The sequence below is a fragment of the Mustela putorius genome, unplaced genomic scaffold (genome assembly GCF_011764305.1).
Source record: "Mustela putorius furo isolate JIRA1106 unplaced genomic scaffold, ASM1176430v1.1 tig00000876_pilon_pilon_pilon, whole genome shotgun sequence".
Lineage (NCBI taxonomy): Eukaryota > Metazoa > Chordata > Mammalia > Carnivora > Mustelidae > Mustela > Mustela putorius.
The window spans coordinates 2,829,923-2,847,961 of record NW_025421506.1 but is presented as its reverse complement, the minus strand read 5'-3'; the positions used below and the strand labels follow the sequence as shown (position 1 = coordinate 2,847,961).

General features: G+C 44.7%; 1 protein-coding gene across 4 annotated transcripts; it reads left to right on the top strand.

Moving 5' to 3' along the window:
• The first annotated feature begins 803 nt into the window (after positions 1–803).
• On the top strand, positions 804–14,014 carry ISCA1 (iron-sulfur cluster assembly 1). 4 transcript variants are annotated; one of them, XM_013046635.2, is made up of 5 exons: positions 804–961; positions 7,126–7,179; positions 10,762–10,867; positions 11,707–11,830; positions 12,289–12,401. In XM_013046635.2, the coding sequence occupies exons 1-5, from the start codon at positions 881–883 to the stop codon at positions 12,353–12,355; spliced, it is 432 nt and encodes a 143-aa protein (XP_012902089.2). In that variant the 5' UTR covers positions 804–880; the 3' UTR covers positions 12,356–12,401. The 4 variants fall into 4 exon arrangements, with proteins under 4 accessions (XP_012902089.2, XP_044942025.1, XP_004774173.3 ...); XM_045086090.1 differs by having other exon boundaries at positions 11,703–11,830; XM_013046636.2 differs by having other exon boundaries at positions 827–961; positions 10,820–10,867; positions 11,703–11,830.
• The last annotated feature ends 4,025 nt before the right edge of the window (positions 14,015–18,039 follow it).

The window sequence follows — 18,039 nt, the reverse complement described above, 5'->3', positions numbered from 1 at the left end:
AGGAATTGCCGCCTATGAGAAAAGCCAGCTATGGGGAGGTTGCCCTCCGGGGCGCTAACCCTGCCGCACTTCTGTCCTCCCAGGGTCGCTCATTCTTTCCTGGACTCTCCAGTTACCAGGCTTAGGTGTATTTCAATTAACAAGCAGAATTATAAGGCAGAGGCCCCTGAGCAGCCACGGCAAGGTCTGGCGGACAACAGGTGTTCATTCAAGTCTATTCCGTGGGTCTCGCTGAGGGCCGACGGAGCCGCCCCGTCACATCCCCGGAGGGCGCTGGGTTCGAGTCAGCCCCTGAAAGCGAAAGCTGTATTAGCACCAACCTCCAACAGCCCTTCCAGTCAGCACGCGGTGAGGGGAGGACGCGCAGGGGTGTGCTCGGGCCCCCTGCGGTAAGTCTATGCCTGAAGAAGCGTCTAGCTCGACCAGGAAGGAAGACAAGTACGTGCGTGTTCCCCTACTGCTCTGGGGAACACCAGCTCTCGCGTTCAGCGTTCCTAAGCAGTGACGCCGCACCTTTCCCACGGACAGGTCGGGGAAGCGACAAGCCTCCAGAGTCAAGCCAGCAGCCACTCCGCGTGCCCAAACCCCACTCCCCACGACGCGCCTAAGCAGCCCCCAGAAGACGGCCTTACACCCCCCACGCACCCCAGCCTCGCGCTAATGCCCCGCGTCACGTGCCCACAGCCCGAGCGCCGCGCCCCGCCCTCCGCCTGTCACTCATGCGGCCGCCCAATGACGGCGGCGGGGCGGGCCCGGGCGGGGTGGGGCGTGGGGCGCCGTGCGCCGGAGCCTGTGGCGTCAATGCGGCCGCCGTGTCCATGGAGAGAGGGTGAAGTGGCCGAGCTTCGGCCCGAGGCACCGGGGCTCCGGGACGGCGAGGATGTCGGCTTCTTTAGTCCGGGCCACTGTCCGGGCTGTGAGCAAGAGGAAGCTGCAGCCCACCCGGGCCGCCCTCACCCTGGTGAGTGGTCGGGGCGCGCGGTCGGACGGGTGACATTGGTTCACCTCCGCCCCCGCGAGGAGGTCACGGCGGCCCGGCGCCCGGCCCGCTGTGCGGCCGCCGCGTCGCCGCCCTGCCCTCCGTGCCCTGGCTGGGGAGATAAACAAGCTCGGGCGGGGCTGCTCCGTGGGAGCCGGGCGCCCCGGGAACTACGTTTCCCAGCAGGCCGTGCGCCGCTGTCTGCGGGGCGGTGAGGGGCGCCGCGTGTGCGCGGAGCCCCGGGCCCCCGGGGAGGCCCGCTGCGAGCCGGGGCCGCGACTGTGCTCGGGTCGCGGGCCCTTAGGAGCTCGAGGAGCGGGAAGCTGGGGGAGGGAACCCGGACTTCTGCCCTCGAGGGGCGCGGGGAGGGCGGAAGCTCGCCGGGGGACGACGGGGCGAGCGCGGCGAGCGACGTGAGAGCCACCGCGTCAACAAAGCCCACCCCTCACTGAGATCAAGGCTCTAGTGCACAAAGGGTTCCTTCCTGGCGTCGGGGAGGCTTTTTGAAACACCCTCCGTCCCTCCAGCGGGCCTCGGCCGTAGTCGGCTCTCACAAAGGACAAAGAAGGATAAAAATTTCTACCCTGAGAGAGCGTTGGGCGTTTTCTGGGTGAAAGGTTGAACACCCTGGGGGAGCACCGGAGTCCGTACCGCGCACGGTCGCCGCAGGGTTTACCACGCAGACGCGATCCCTGGTGCTCTGCGCAGTTTGTTTGTTTTAACAGGGAAAACTCACATACCAAAAAAATTTACGCCTTTAAAAAATGTACCATTCGGTGGCATTTAGTACATTCATAGTGTTGTGCAACCATCACCTCTGTCGTTAGAAAACATTTCACCCCAAGGAAACTCCGTATCAGTTAGACGGTCACTTGTGTTTGCCGTTCCGAAAGGGTTGGATTTCATAGGAGAGCTTATGAATCAGTTCGGCCTTCCTCTCACCCCAGTCTTGGTTAAGGAGAAGCCTTTGTGCAAGCATTCCGCATCTAGAGAGTGGGAAGTCGAATTGGATCACGGATTCCATTCAAGCTAATGCTATAAAAAAGCCTGTTGTCAGAAAATCAGTTGAAACAAAATAGAAGGAAGTTGTGATCAGGTGGGAGGATTCATATTTATAATGGATAAGTGTTTTTCTGATTATTCTATATTCCTGTTTTCTGTGCCACCAACCCTGTTTTCATGTCCAGAAGATAACATCATCAGATCTGAGAATTCTCCCACTGTCTTGAAAATCACAAGAACTGAAGGGCCTGGGTCATACTTTGTGTCTTTCAGTCTGAGTCAAAAAATACTGAAAACTGAAAAGAATTCTACTACTGATAATGGTAGAGCCAGAAAGAGGAGATGCTTTTTTGCCTTTTCTTTGTCCATCATTTAACATATTACCTGCTTGTTCAGAATCTGAGTCATTCCCTTCCTCCTCATCATTCATTCAGCTGACATTTAAGACCTCCTGTGTTTCAGGACAAAAAATAAATTGAGTTACCCAATTCCCACCCTCCAGGGACATAGTTGTGGGCCAGGCCATTGCCACCCCTGGAATTACCAGGGATAATAACAGCTGACATTCTCAGACCTGCGCTCTCTGCACTTGCTCCTGCTTCATGACCTGTCACCAGGCTTATTCTGCTAACAGAATTGTGTCAGTTCTTCATCTTGTCAATTCTTAGTTCACAAGGGCTCTGTGTTGCCTTTGATCAAGTGTTTGATTAACTTACCAGAGGCCATTGTGTGAACTTAGCCTGTTTAACTGTCTAGCTAACTTTAAAAGTTCCTTTCCCTGTAGTCTTAGCTGGTGCCAGAGAAAATGCAAGTCCTGGTTGTTTTCCACCCATAGCCCGCATAGCAGGCTTGCAGTCATTTTAATCAGCATATGCTCCCTGCTCCCAAGACCCTGGCATGAACCTTGTAAATCCTAGCATGTTCTGTGGAGTGCAGAAGCAGGAAGGTGATCAAAGGGCTAATGAGTGAATACAGATAAAAGCTAATGAAACCAGAAATGATTCAATAAAATGGGTAGGAAGAGATCAGTGTTCCCTAGATACATAAACTTGACATCAGTAATTTGACATGGTGCAAACTTGTCTAAGTCCTGTACCTACGTGGCCAGCAGAGGTCATCAAAAGGCTAGGAAAAGGAAAAGGAGTTGATGAAATGAAAACATGGTTCCATGCTGTCAGCGCCCAGGTATCCGCGTTAACTGATGTTAGTCCAGGAGAGGACTCATGGTTTGCTGGAACAGAAGGCTTACTTTGGTGACCAGCTAGCTGTGCTTAACACTTCTCTGCAACCAGAGATGGTTTCTTGGTTGAATGTTTTAAGTCTCCACCCCACCACTTCAAAGTGAGTACTTTTGGACACCTGCAGAGGAATTGACAAAAGAAATTGAATTTTTAGGAACCAGAGTAAAATATGATGAAAGCCTGAAGACTAACACTACCCTGCTAGCAGAGGCTTTTATTTCCATCATTCTACAGATCAGAGTTAGTGCAATCATAATTTAGGATTATGGACACCTGTCCATAAAGTGCAGCCAAAGTTGTAAGAGAATGATGGTACACAGCCAGCATCATTTTTCATACACAGACAGAAATTAATGCATTATGTGCAGTGAGTGCTTTAAGACTTAACTTTCTAGTGGCACCTGGTTGAGAAGGATGAGGAAACAATGTTACTTGAGCCCCAGTTAATTCATTGAAGGACAAGTACCAGAAGTGTTTTGGAGCAATGATCAAGCAGTAATTTGTATATTTAGGCAATTTACAGGGCATTCTCCAGGAAACAATTGCAGGTCGCCTAAATGTATAACGATAAGAGGATAGTTAAATAAATTAGAGTAGATCCAGTTGGTGACTGATTATGTAGTCACTGTAAATAATTTTTTTTTTTTAAGTTTGGGAGTCCTAACTCTTCATTCCTTAACTTACTGTCCCTTTATCAGTTATTTAATCTTTAATACTTAAATCACAGAATTGTAAGAATGAGATGATGCATATAAACCATTAAACACCTGGAAGATACTCAGTAAATGGTTAATATGTTTATTAATGTGTATTATGAGAAACATAAGAAAGGCCACAAAATATACACACACAGAGATGACTAGGAAAAGACAAAAGGGAAAACATCATAATGCCACCTGTAGCTGTTAAAGAATGAGTTGAAAGATACTGTAACTTGTTCATTGGCTGCTATTTATCTGCCGTCTTTTAAACATTAAAATGCCAAATTTATAATGAAATTAAAATAGGTTGTAGTTGTTGGCACATGTTTCGTATACATAATCATGGAGTTAGCTTTGGTTTTAGTTTTGTTTTCTTGAGCAGCAAAATATTAAAATTGCCTGGGGAATTACTTAAGGAAATACAGTGTTAAGGATGAGAAGTTTCTGATACCAAAACAGACTAAAGATCTTTTTTAAGGGCCTTTTGTCTTGTTCTATGATCTACCTATGAGTAGATTAAAAACGATCATTCTGTTTCATTGAGTTTCAAGAATCTTAAACTTTAATTCATTGGCCAAATTGCAGGTGAATAAGTCATTAATTATATATACATTTCTTAGAAAAGTGTAGGTGTCTTAGTCGTTTGGGGGAGTGCATGGAAACGGGAGGCTACCAGGCCTGCAGCATGTTGTTGTGAAGTTTTTGGACTGTTGGCCAGATTGAGTGTACTTACTGCAGAGTTGCCAGAGCCTGCAAAGACTGGAGAGCCCAGGAGGATACAGAAAGTATTTTTTTATAGTAGCATTTTTTTTTTCAAGTGCCACATGTTCCCTTTTTGTCCTTCTGACTTGTTCTGAAAATCAAATCCCTCACTTAGAAAGTGACAAGATCTGTATATTTCCCCTTAAGTACGTACTCTGCTGGGTTTCCATCAGTAACACTCTGCCAGTGGAGTATGCTTGGTTTGGGCCTGACAGACGAAAATTAAGAAAGACTCATTTTGGTTCCTATGATGACAGTTCCCAGGCACACAGGTTACTTTTCCCTGGACAGTGTAGGGGTGTGAAGTCAACCACTTTGGGATAGGTGGACCACTCTATGAATTGTTTTTGTTTACTGTGTGTTTTCTACTAAGAGTTGGGAAAAGAAGAAAAATTATTTTGTAAAATCAAATTTGGTAATTTAATAATCATGTGGAGATAGAAACGCGTGGGGCTGTTGACAGAGTGGTGTGTACTCCCTGACTTTTGTGTTGGTCTTATAGCAGTGAACACTCATCACCTTTGACTCCCCAGCATTACAGGGCAAGTTGTACTTGCAATAAATATTTTCCCACGATTGTGCTTTTTTTTTTTTTAAACTTATCGGAAATCCTTTGCTCTTTGACAGTAATTAGATTAATTTCTTCAGGGCTCAATATGGGAAATAAGACCATGAGACCAGCAGAAGCTAGTTTTTCTGACATTTGTTTAGAAGGGTAAATTAGCATTTTTTAACATTCTTCTTCAGGACTATTCCTGTAACTATTTGAGGTTGACGCTGTGATCTCAAAAGAAGAAAAAAAAAAGTAATTCTCTTCTTCATTTCCTTCTTTCTCTGGCATACTCCCTATTTTCACTGTTGTCCTCCTGTTCTGGTAGAATTGTGGGGAAAGGCCTTTATAAATCACTACTGATGGTGATTTTTTTTTAACCTTTTTTTTTTCTTTTATAGTTATACACAATAAGTATATATGTGTATACCCACTGTATATTAATAACTGAAGTCATAGTTTCACTGAACATTCATCTTTATTTAGTGTAATACATTGTTTTCTTTTCTCTTCTTGTTTGTGTTTTTAAAAAATGCTAGTGTCAGCCTTCTAAATTGGTTTCATGGCTTTTCTAAATTGGGTCCGGACTCTGCTTCCACATCTTCATCTGGCCAGCACCCCCACTGGACAGGCCCAAGAGCACACTTGGAGGCCATCCTCTTGGTCTGCTCCCGTAGCACAGGCTTGGGATTTGGCTACAGTTACTTCTAAGTTATAGGTCATAATGTCCACTCTGGGATTCCACAAACCAATAAAATGCCAATAAAAAAAACTGGAGGACCAGCACAGCATTGCCAGCTAAGCTAATAAAGTAGGAAGGACATGATCTCTTTGTTAATATGCTCTCATCATTGTAAAGTAGCAGGTTTATATTGAGCTCTTTGTGCCTGGCACTGTTGTAAATGTACTTCGTGAACTCATTTATTTAATCCTCCCAAGAATCCTGAGGAGGAGGGTCTGTTCTCCCCATTAAAGCCAAGTAACAGGCTTGGACATAGCTAGGAAGTAGGGCAGAAATGCCCTGGAACAGACTTTGTCCCTGACAACACCATGAAAAAGCAGACAGGACCCAAGATAGAAATAAAGTAGATGTGGGAAAATTGCTCTTCCCAGGAAGGGGGGCTTGGTGATCCTGACCCATATACCTAATACATCGTGGTGCTTTCCTCATTTTGAAGACAAATGGGCCAGGTAATTAAACAGCATTGCTCCTGAAAAATGCCTCCCGGCGCTTGTTTCTGTAGTTGACTAGCTTAATTCTGTTCATCCGGATATCCTGAGATATTTTAAGCCACATTTAGTAGCTGTGCGAACACGTGGTGGGACTTTTATGAGAGGCACCCTCTGGGTTGATGCTGCTGCCTTATTTCTTCTCTGCATTTTAATGGGCTTGAAATAGATTTGGGGTAAACAAACAAAACAAAACAAAAACAGTAGAGTTAATAGTAATCAAAAGGAAAACTGCCTGAAGGTTTGCTTCCCCAGCGATTCCTTGATTGATTCTTGGCTACTGAGCACCTTCTCTGTGTCAGGGATTGTCTTGTTGCCGAGCATGCAGCAGGAGCACAGAATAGAGGCTGCCCAGCAAACGTGGGTTTGTGATGTAAGTAGAGCCAGAGAACTGATGACAGGGAGCCGATCTTGACTGGGGGGAACAAGATTCAAAGGATATTGCTAGAAGGTATGTTAATAAAAATAGGATGTTTTGAGTTGAGGAGAGTTCATGTGTTTATGTACAAAAGCCACAAGGTACTCAGACAAGAATGGAATATAAATTTGTCAGACAAATGTGCTAATAGACTTGAATAGTCTTAAAAGACTAAGGAACTATAAGGCTTTAAAGAAAGCAGGTTTTGTAGCTAAAAACTTAATAACTTGTTCTTTTTTCAGACACCTTCAGCAGTAAACAAGATAAAACAGCTTCTTAAAGATAAGCCCGAACACGTAAGTAAAACCAATCAGATGAATATTCAGTAAAAAAATTGAAGTTGTATTTTCACAATGAATTATCTTGTGATACACAGTATGTTTTCATTGGTTAGGGATTTTTATTTAAAAAGTAAAATACGCTTGTGGTTTTTATTTTTTTTATTTATTTATTTTTTGAAAGATTTTAATTTATTTATTTGACGGACAGAGATCACAAGTAGGGAGAGAGGCAGGCAGAGAGAGAGGAGGAAGCAGGCTCCCTCCTGAGCAGAGAGCTTGATGCGGGACTCGATCCCAGGACCCTGGGATCATGACCTGAGCCGAAGGCAGAGGCCTTAACCCCCTGAGCCACCCAGGCGTCCCCGCTTGTGATTTTTAGAGGCTCAAATAAAATATAACAGGGTATTGAGGGAAAAGGACGTCATTTTGTGACCCAAACTCTTGGCTGTCTTTCAGCCTTCTAAGGGGCCACCTCTTAAGTGTCCTTCCTGAGATGAACATCTGTGTGTCCATCTTCTTCCCTACTTAGAGAAAGCATTCCATACATGCTGTGGTTACGCTTTGCTTTTTGCCCCTAATAATATAGCTTGAAGTTCTTTCCAGAGCATTACAGAAAGACCCACCTTTTTTATCATTCTTATGACTGGATATATTAGTGTATTTTATTGAACAGGTTCTATTTATTTAGCCAGTGCCCCATATTAAGGTCTTTGGGGTTGGTTACATCGAGTGCTGCCACCAATATCGTTCAGCAAATATTGTCTGTAGTGTGTCAGGCCCATTGTTCTAGAGGACTAAGCCTGTGAGCCTGGCTTAGAGCACCCCTGTAGGCTGTCCTCCTAGACACAAAACTGTTGAGTAAGGGGAGTGTGCATCCCCTTCACCTTCGGGCATTGTTGCCTGTGGAATACTGTAAATTACATCCAAGTACTAAACTACTAATATTTAGTAATTAGACTTTGGAGTGGTGTCTAGGTTCTGCTGTACAACCTGCATTACAGTGTAATGAAGTTCTGGCACATTCCTCCTAAGAATTACTAAATGCTAAAATGTATCCGTGTGGCAACCCCGTTAGGATAGACTGATGGAAAGAGTATATATACACGGGTGTAGCTGCGTGTAGGTTTGAGGGATGGCAGTGACATGAAGAGGATGGAGCACGCACGCCTCATGGGGTGTCACTGATGAAGTCCCAGAACCTAAATCAGGATCGGTGGGGTGAGGAGGTTCGGAGCCGATGACTAAAGAATTCTTAAGACGTTGTTGGTGCAAAAGGTGATTTATTAAAGCATGGGGACAGGGCCCGTGGGCAGGCAGAGATGCGGCTGCCCCGGGTTGTTAGGAGTGGTTGGTTATATACACAGGAGTTGGGTAGGTGAGGACAAAGGGGTGTTCAGAAGGGCTATTGGGGCAAAGAATACTATCAGGATATTGAAGTCTTAGTTGCTATCAAGTAAGGACAATTGAGAGTCTCCTGGTGGAATGTTACATTCCTGCTATCAAGCATCCTTGTTAATGAGATTTAGGTTTAGAAGAAATTTAACTTTATTTACTTTTCCTTCTACCTCCGCCTCCTTCGGTTTTTTATGGAGGGGAGGGTGACATTAGGGCTTGAGGAACTGAGTTCTGTGTCTTTGGAAATTGGGCTATTGATAAGGTAACTTCTTTGTTGTAATCTCAAGGACATTTGCAAACCAAGGGAGACTCCTGTCTTGCAGGATTGTGATCTCAGCAAGTTAACTATTTATCATTTTATGGCAGTCAGGGGTGCCTGAGGAATGCTACACATATGGAGGGGAGCGGATGAAGGGGGGGGTGCAAGACGCCAGCTTTTGCTTTGTCCTCAGCCAGCCTCCTGCTCCCTCATCATCACTGCTGGCGCGAGCAGTCCCTTTTCCAAACTCCAGGTACCTAAAGCTGTATTTTCTGTCTTCTGTAAGTGTCTGTATTCATTCCTAGTCGTTGGACCTCCTGCTTTGCTTGAGTCTTCCTGTTTATAATGATAAAAGCTAAGTCAAGTTAATACTCAGGACATGTGCTCCAGAATTCCAGCTAGATGGTTTCTTATTGGTCACGCTGAATGTGTGAATCGCCCCGCACGTTCTTTTCTCTCTCTGGGAGTGAATAAGACCACAGTTCTCTCTCCTTGTTAAGGACAGAAGAGACTTCAGTCGGACTGCTTCATTTAGAACTCCCAGGCAGCTTAGCATTCTAGCTCCCGCTCTCACCAAGTGTCTTCCTGCTCCGTGATTACTTTCCTGAAGCAAATACACATTGCTGCTTTTAAGAGAATCAGGATCTGCTTGGCGAAATCCTACTTTTCATGATAATACTTTTACTGTATACTTCAAAAAAGCAGATAGGATCCAAGATTAGATGTTCGGTAGATATTGTTAGGAAATCACATTAAGATAGACATTAGATTAAGGCTGATATTTTAAAAGTGCAGTTTGGTCCCATTTTAACTTCTTAACATCTCTGCCGGCTGCAGTCTTTTGATTTCTGGTACTTGAGAATGTTTGCATAGTTCTGCATTAGAATTAAGGCCCTGTGTAAAGGCAGGATGGTTTCCAGGGGATGGCCTAGGGACCTCACTGAACCTAAACATAGGGAAGCTTCCTGAGAACATCTCTTGAAATGAGGAATTGAGAATTTGTTAGGTATAGGCTCCTGGGTGGCTCGGTTCCTTCGGCTCAGGTCATGATGCCAGCTCCTGGCATAGAGCCCTGCGTCGGCCTCTCTGCTCAGCAGGCAGCCTGCTTTCCCCTCTCTCTCTCTGCCTGCCTTTCTGCCTACTTGTGATCTCTGTCTGTCAAATAAACAAACAAAATCTTTATTTTAATTTTTTTTTTAATTTTTTTATTAGGTAGTCATCTGTGCCATCAGGTACTTTTCTTTTTCCTTTAAAAAAAAGGGGATTATTCATGTTTAGAATTAAAATTCTTCCTTTAAGGGGCACCTGGCGGGCTCAGTTGGTAGAGCAGGTAACTCTTGATCAGGGGGTTGTGAATTCAGGCCTCACATTGGGCAGAACTTACTTTAAAAAACAGAAGCCAAAAAAAAACCCTCTTCCTTTAAAAATGTTATTCCCAGCCTAATCTGCCAAAAGCAAGGGTTAAGTAGTTAACATGCATTGGTATAGTGGACTGCCAAGGCATTATATGCAGATGATAATTGGGACAGTTAATCACATGGAAGGATGATGCCTTAAGTGGCAAAAACAAATCAGAGAACTAAGACTTATTCCGGTTCTAGTGAAGCCTGTGTTTAGATTATATGTATCTATGACAAGGACTGGAACTAAAAAGGGAAAAAAAATGTTTTCCATAGAGCGGTAGTGACTGGTTTGGGGTTTTTGCATTTAGTTGTTTTTATTTTAGGATCCCCACTAGTATTGCAGTGCTGTTTGTTAAATAGCTACATTTTTTAAATGCTTGTTTCCCTTTCCACTTATACTTCTTGGTGGGACATTTCATAGCCAGAAATCTAATATCTCTTTAAGCTTATGAAGAAACAAATGTCAAATAGCCAGGGTGTTTATGAATGTTTAATATGCACTACTTTAAAACTAAGTGTATATTTACACTGCTTTTTCAGGTAGGTCTGAAAGTTGGTGTCCGAACCAGGGGTTGTAATGGCCTTTCTTATACTCTAGAATATACAAAGACAAAAGGAGATTCTGATGAAGAAGTTGTTCAAGATGGTGAGTTCCAAGCATACATAGTGCTTGCTGTGAGGTAGGGTGGTTTGATGGACTTTCATGTATCAGATGATTGATACACGGCAGCTGAGTGAGAATGGTACCGGATTGTCCCCCATTTTGCTGATTAAGAGACTGAGACATGGGGAGGTAAAATAGCTTGTCTGAGGGTCACTGAGGCTAGTTCAGTGGCCTGGGGAAAAGTTGAACCTACTCAGGTTGGCTCCAGAGGGTATGCTCTTATCATTTGTTTTATTTCAATTAGAAAAGATAATCATTGCAGAAAGATGTTAAATGCTGAAACTTCAGACAGAACCATCCATCTTTTGGGAAGCAGCAATTTGACGTCTATACCAAATAAGTAATGTCATCTCGTGCTTTTGAAGAATCTGTGTTTTAATTTTTATTAAAAATGCCAGTGCTCTAATTCTCTCTTGCCCCCTGGCCCTACCCAATAATCTGATAAAACCTGTTTAGAACAAAATAATGTCACGGCCTCAGGGGAACTTCAAAGAGCACTAGCACGGGTATTTCAGTGGTAGCTCTGGGTATTTCAGTGGTAGCTCTGCGTCAGAGCTGTGCTATTACCTAGCTAATTCATCTCATTAAAGTGAAGTTACTGACCAATGATGACATTTTTGTTGTTGTTGTTGTTTTTATCAAGTTGTTTTAAAGTGAAGTTACTGACCAATGATGACATTTTGTGTTGTTTTTTAGATCTCTACATAAAATACCTTAAATATTAAATTTTTAAATTTTAAATATTAAATCTTTCTGAAGATGATTTCTAATAACTATATACAGTTTATATTTGAGTAATTACTCAGTTTCTTATAAGGAAGAAAGCTTTCTTACACCAGTAATATTTATGAAGATACCAGCCTCTACCAGCGTAATTCCAGGGAGTTACGTTACTGCCAGTTTTCCGGCCCATGAGCAGAAGAAGAAAATGGCCACGTTGCACTGGTGGGCCTCATGACACCAGCCCCATGTATCACAGTCCTGTGTATGTGTGTCTGCTTTCCAGTGTGTCATGTGTACAGATGTCCGTGCAGGCTTTTACACATTTATTGACTCTGTTTTTACAAAGTCTCAGAATATACGCCTTTCCTTCATGTTGCAAATTGGAAAAATGGGTGAAATACAGTGAAAAGCAAATTCTAGTTTTGCGTGGAACTGTCATGGAGTATGCTTCTCTGCACCTGTCAGGCCTAATACTGTGTTTAACTTAGATCATTGGGTGGAAAAGGGACAGACAGGAAACTGAGCACTAAAGCTCTTAAAGGAAATAATGAGATAGATTCAGAAGCTTCCTGTTAGACTTTTGTCAGTGGTTAACTATTTTAAAAGTTCACTTGTGCTTTGAACCAGCAGGTTCCATAGACCTGCAGGCTTTATGTGACATGTGTTTTCTTCTCCCCAAGGAGTCAGAGTGTTCATCGAAAAGAAAGCACAGCTAACACTTTTAGGAACAGAAATGGACTATGTTGAAGATAAATTATCCAGTGAGTTTGTTTTCAATAACCCAAACATCAAAGGAACGTGTGGCTGTGGAGAAAGCTTTAATATTTGACTACTCTGGCTGTAAGCTCCAAGAACACTCATGGAAGTCCTAGGGCTTACTGAAGAAATCATGTGACTGTCACGTGCTTAAAGTTTATAATGTATGACTGCCTTACACGGAAAATAAAATGATGCATTTTGAAAGTGAAGCCAGTGTGTTAGATTCCAGAAGAAGCGATACTTGTATTCTTCTTAGAGGCAGAAAATGAGAAGCCATTCCTCTCTTTGGGTCATTTTCCTGATTTGTAAAGAAAAAAAAATCCTACCCTGCACTTAATTGTCTTGCATCCTTTCTATTAGAACCAGCTTCATGAACGCTGTCTACCTGGGAGGATTTCAGAAAATGTATTTTTAATACGTGTGCACGCCATAGCTCGCCGTTGAGAGTGGCGTGAACGTGCATTTCCGACCAGATCGATGGCTCGTAAAATTTGGAGGCAGAAGATCCTGAGAGCGGGCGTGACGTGGAACTGCACTGGTTTTCTCCCCAAACTTGACACAGCATTTCTACATTTGTATCCAAAATGTCTTTGTCAGATGCCTCATTTGCTTTACTCTTTAGCAACACCAGCCAGTAGATGAAAGTATCGAACAGAGATTTCCTTGAACTGCAGTGCAGAACAGTTCTGAGCGATGGCATCAAAAGGTAAGAAAGACTTCACCCACTGTTTTTAATCCATTTCTTTTGCCACCCAAAACATCCCCTCAAAGGTTAAATCTCAGGCTGGTGTCTTATAAGCCATCCAGCACACCCCCTCGATTCTGTACCTGGGGAAGCAGCCCCCAGTTCCAGCACACCCCCTCGATTCCGTTCCTGGGGAAGCAGCCCCCAGTTCGTCCACCCTCACTCCGGGGGCTGTGTAGCCGCAGAGCTGGGACGACTCTCTCCTCCCGCCCGTGTAGGGGACAGTAGCTCTGCAGTCAGTGAAGATCAGTGTGTGGTCTGGCTTCTTCATCTGATTGGCATTTTGATAAGGTTTCTTTGTAATTTGTTGAAGCTCATACTTTGGTTATTTTATTTTGAGTGAGAAGAATCTTATTTTAAAACCCACTTATGTGAATTACCATCTTGTTTCCTTAGAACTTTGAAACAGTGGTTTATGCTAGCAGAGAAGACATTTGTAGCAACCCCGAAATATCCTTTTAAATATAGTCATCAGTTTGAAGCAGCACATGAGGGTCTTTTCTTAAAATTTCCAATACATATACACTTTCTGGATCTCAAGTTCAATGACTGAAATTCTTAACCTAACATTTCGTCACCAACTTTCCTTTGAAGGCATTCTTTTTGCCATTTAGTTACTGGGTTTCCTGGGTTTGACATATTAAGTGTTCTATGAGAAGACACATACGCTTTTTTTTGAAAGCTGACTTTGTATTGAAGTCGCCGTCCTATTTATGTCCGTCGTGTTTACTGAAGTACCTGGCACAGAGTACACCACCGCTCCGAGCAGTAGCTGTATGTACGTGCTCCTGAGTCCACGTTGTTAATGATTGTCAGCCCACTTATTATCTGTGCAATACTGTACGTATGTAGAGATTGAATTGTCAATAAAAAAAGAACATGGCCTCTTTGTGATCATAAAATTGCCTTTTCTTTATAATGAAGAAGGGTTTGGGAATAGTAGCTCTTCCAGCGACTAATGAATAATGGCTGTTTTCTCTAACCAGTGTCGTCACTAGCAGGCATTTTCTGTGCCAGATTCTGTTGCATCATCATCTTGCTGCTGTGTTCTCCATGCAGCCCTTTGACAGAGCCATTTGGGATTTTTCTTGGCCCCAGACACGCCAGCATTCCCTTTCTTCTGCAGCCTGTCTTCTCCCTGTTTTGCTTCCTCCGTCCTCTCACACAGATTCCTTCTCATGTTCTCGTGTCATAATCTCTCCCTGGAATGCTCTTTCCAGATCTGTCTTCCAGGCTTTATGTTCACCTTGGGCATGTTCATCAGCACCTGCTCTCCGCCTGCTCTGAGGTTTCACAGATGACTGGAGCTACTCCTCAACCCCAAGAGATCTTAGGGTTGGCAAATGAGACACCAATGAAGAGAACGCTCTAAGTGTTGCAGTAGGTAAAATGTATTGCCTGCTTGCTCCATGCCAGGAGCTGTTTGAATGCAACCTTCACAGTAAGCCAGTGAGGTACGTCTGACTCCTGTCATTTCATAGATGAGAAATCGAAGCATGACGTGAACAAAATAGTGGACCTAAGTAACACGGTCAGCGGCCAGGTCAGAGTGACCGCCCACTTCATCAGGCACCAGCCTGTGCTCCTAGCAGTCGGGCCATGCTGCATGTTCTAGCACCCAGATGGCTGCGCTTTCTAAGAAGTTGTCTTCGAAGTCATGACACTTAGGCCAAGTTTTAAAAACCCTGAGAGATTAGGGGAAGAGGGAAGAGAACAGACAAAACTAAAAAGGATTGAAAGCATGTAGGAAGCTAAGTTCTCCAAAGAATATGAAGCAGAAGGGCAACAGGACAGAGAACTTTGGGGCTTTTACTTTCTGCACAGGCAGGGAACCACTCAGTCATTACAAGGGGGCCATGAAAGCATCTGCATTCAGAAGTGTCTGGCTAGCTGGCTGCCTGTGGAGCATGGAGAAAGCTTGCCAGCGAGGAAGACAGGAGGAGGTACTGCAGAAGCCCGAGTGGGGCCTGAGGGGGAGACCGGTGAGAGGCTTCGGACGTGCCGTCGGCAAGACTCCATTGACCAGACCAAGCTCAGCAGGGCTGTGGTGTTGTGGCCCTTGGCTAATCACACTAGCAACACTTTAATGGGGATTTCTGTTGTTTTAGTCTTGCACAGTATCAAAAGGTTTTTGAATATGGAGCTTAATCATTTCTTCGGTGTTCATTTAACACCAGTCATGTTGTTATTATTTTTGACAAAAAGACTGCAACAGCCACATCCTTTTCTTACCCATTTCAGCCAAGCTCCTCTTCAGACCATGGGTGGACCCTCTGAGAGGTCACTTCATAGTGCCCCCGTGTGACATGGAGGACATCAGCTGCTGTGGTGGGAGCGTCACGCAGAGACAGGACCGATGGTTTTTTTAGTTAGAAGAGCAAACTAGAAGCCCACTCCAGTGGCTGAACTATCCCAGGAAGGATTTCAGGAGGCAGAGGCTATAGCACTCTTCTGCTACCTGCTGTCTCTCTGTCCTCTGCCCCATGAGAATGATCTTCTCTTTGGCAAAGAGGAAGAGGTGGGTGGCGTTTGGAAAAATCCCTACTAGATCAGACGTCCGTAAGATTTCCAGTACTTCCTAGGTTTCATTCATCAGGAAATACCTCTAAAAAACAGCCTTTCTTGTCGTGTTTTGATGTCTGAGACCAGGAAATGCGAAAAGTCTGTGATGTTAAGCCGCCTGGTCATTTTCATGCCGTCAGCGGTGAGGCCTGTGGAACCTGCAGAGCTCTTTACAGGCGTCCAGTTTGTGCCTCAGTGCACACGTGCTGTGGGCCGCCAGATCACATCACCTCAAGGGTGAACACATGTAACCAGCCTGATGTGGGGGCTCAGTTCAGCGGTTCATGAGATGCCGGCTTGCAAACCTGTAGGTCTGGGGAGAGATACACCTGGATTTAAATCACCTTAAAAGGCTACAAAACGACAGAGCCCATAATTACATATGGGTTAGGTGATTTCTCTGAGCCTGTTGCCCCTTCTGTGGAACAGTCTCAGGATTTGGGGGAATTTGATGAGCTAATTACACATAAACAGCATGCACGTTAGAGTTAAAAAAAGAGTTTGTAGTTTTAGTCCTTTACACCTTTGGTTTTTAGTCAAAGCCAGAGTTTAGGGAAAGGAATATTTCCATTCAATTAGGAAGTTACTGCGCCATATTAAAATCTGGGGGAGATTTCCTTATTTCTCTACGTGACCACAAATATAATCATATAGAGAAATGTTTTTCTCTTTGTAGCTAATTAGCCGTTAAGAGAATTCCCATGTCAGGGGGCCTGAGAGGCTCAGTCAGTTAAGCATCTGCCTTCAGCTCAGGTCGGGATCCCAGGATCCTGGGACTGAGCCCCATGTCTGGCTCCCTGCTCGGCAGGAAGCGGGCTTCTCACTCTGCCTCTGCAGCTCCCTCTGCTTGTGCATGCTCTCCCACCTCCTTAAATAAAATCTTAGAAATGAAAGAAAAGCCCATGTAGAGAGATATGTCTTAACCAAGTAGCTGAACCCCCTCCTTGGGCTAGAGGATTGGGGATCCACCTACCCTGTCCCTTTGTGATGCGGAGCCGTCTTGGGGGGTGAGCCACAGTGGGATATGCCACAGCAACTGCCTCCCTTGCTCTTCACCAAAACCTTCGGTAAAGGCTAGGGTTCTCATGAATGAAGAACATAATCTTCCCCCCAGCAAGGGCTCTGTACCAGTGATAGCGCCCCAACATAAAATTTCCCTAGGTCTTTGATAACCCTAGTGGATTGCATCATAGGTTTAATTCCATGAACAGGTAATTCCCACCTGTTTACTGTCAAGTACACGTTTAGAGGTGCCTTACTGGCTCAGTCAGAAGAGCATGCAGCGCTTGATCTCAAGGTCTTGAGTTTGAGCCCCACACTGGCCGTAGGGATTACTAAAATAACTTTACGTGTTTATTGTTCTCCATAGATTCCACGTCTTCAAGCAATCCTCAAACTTCAGAGTATGAATGAATCTGAGGATCTTGTTAATAGTGCAGACCTGATCCCAAAGGTCTAGGGGACCCTGGGGTTCTGCATGTTGAGCCAAGGTCCAAGTAAAGCCCATGCTCATGCTTTGCAGACCACATTTGAGTAGGAAGGTTTTTAACTATCTCCAGAGAGTACCTGCTTGTATTAAGTGATAATTCGCACTTGTGTGTGTTTTTACCGACTGCCCCACTACGGTGTTCAGGGCTTCTGATCGGCCCAAGATGTGGCTATGTTGCCACCCTTGAGATGATGGGACCGCTCAGACTGCTTACCTGCCAATTTTAACTGTAAGCACTGTCTGATACCTTTCAATATTGTGAAATACTTAATGTCTCAAGGATGTCCAGCCCCATTTCCACTTAGCTTCCTTGGTGGCTGGGTGCCCAGCTCAGTCCCCACTGTATTACCCAGCACAACCAGGCGACCTGGACAGCCCATAAGTCGTTTTGACCCTAATATTCTGGAACCAGAATCTTCTCAGATAGACCCAGTTTGACATCTCAGGGAGGGGAATCTTGCACAGCCCTTCTCTGAGCAGCCACAGAAAGTGGCACAGGGCCTTGCCTTTCCTCAGGAAATGTGTTTTGTGGTAAACTGCACAGAAGAGAATTTACCATTTAAGCCAGTTTAGACGGTGCAGTTCAGTGGCCATAAGTACCTTCACAACCGTCACCATCCGTCTATAGAACTTTCTCATCTTCCCAAACAGAAACTCCATACCCATTAAACACTAACTGTTTGTTCCGACCCGCCGCCAGTCTCCTGTCTCTGGACTTGTCCAGTCTAGGCACCTCAGCCCCGCAGTCACACAGCATGTGTCTCGTGTGTCTGGTCAAGGCATACAGTTTTAATCTTCATCAGCAGGAGGCATGGCCTACATAGTTACTACTGCTGCGCTTTAACCCATGCTGGTGGAGTCTGACTGGCCACTGAC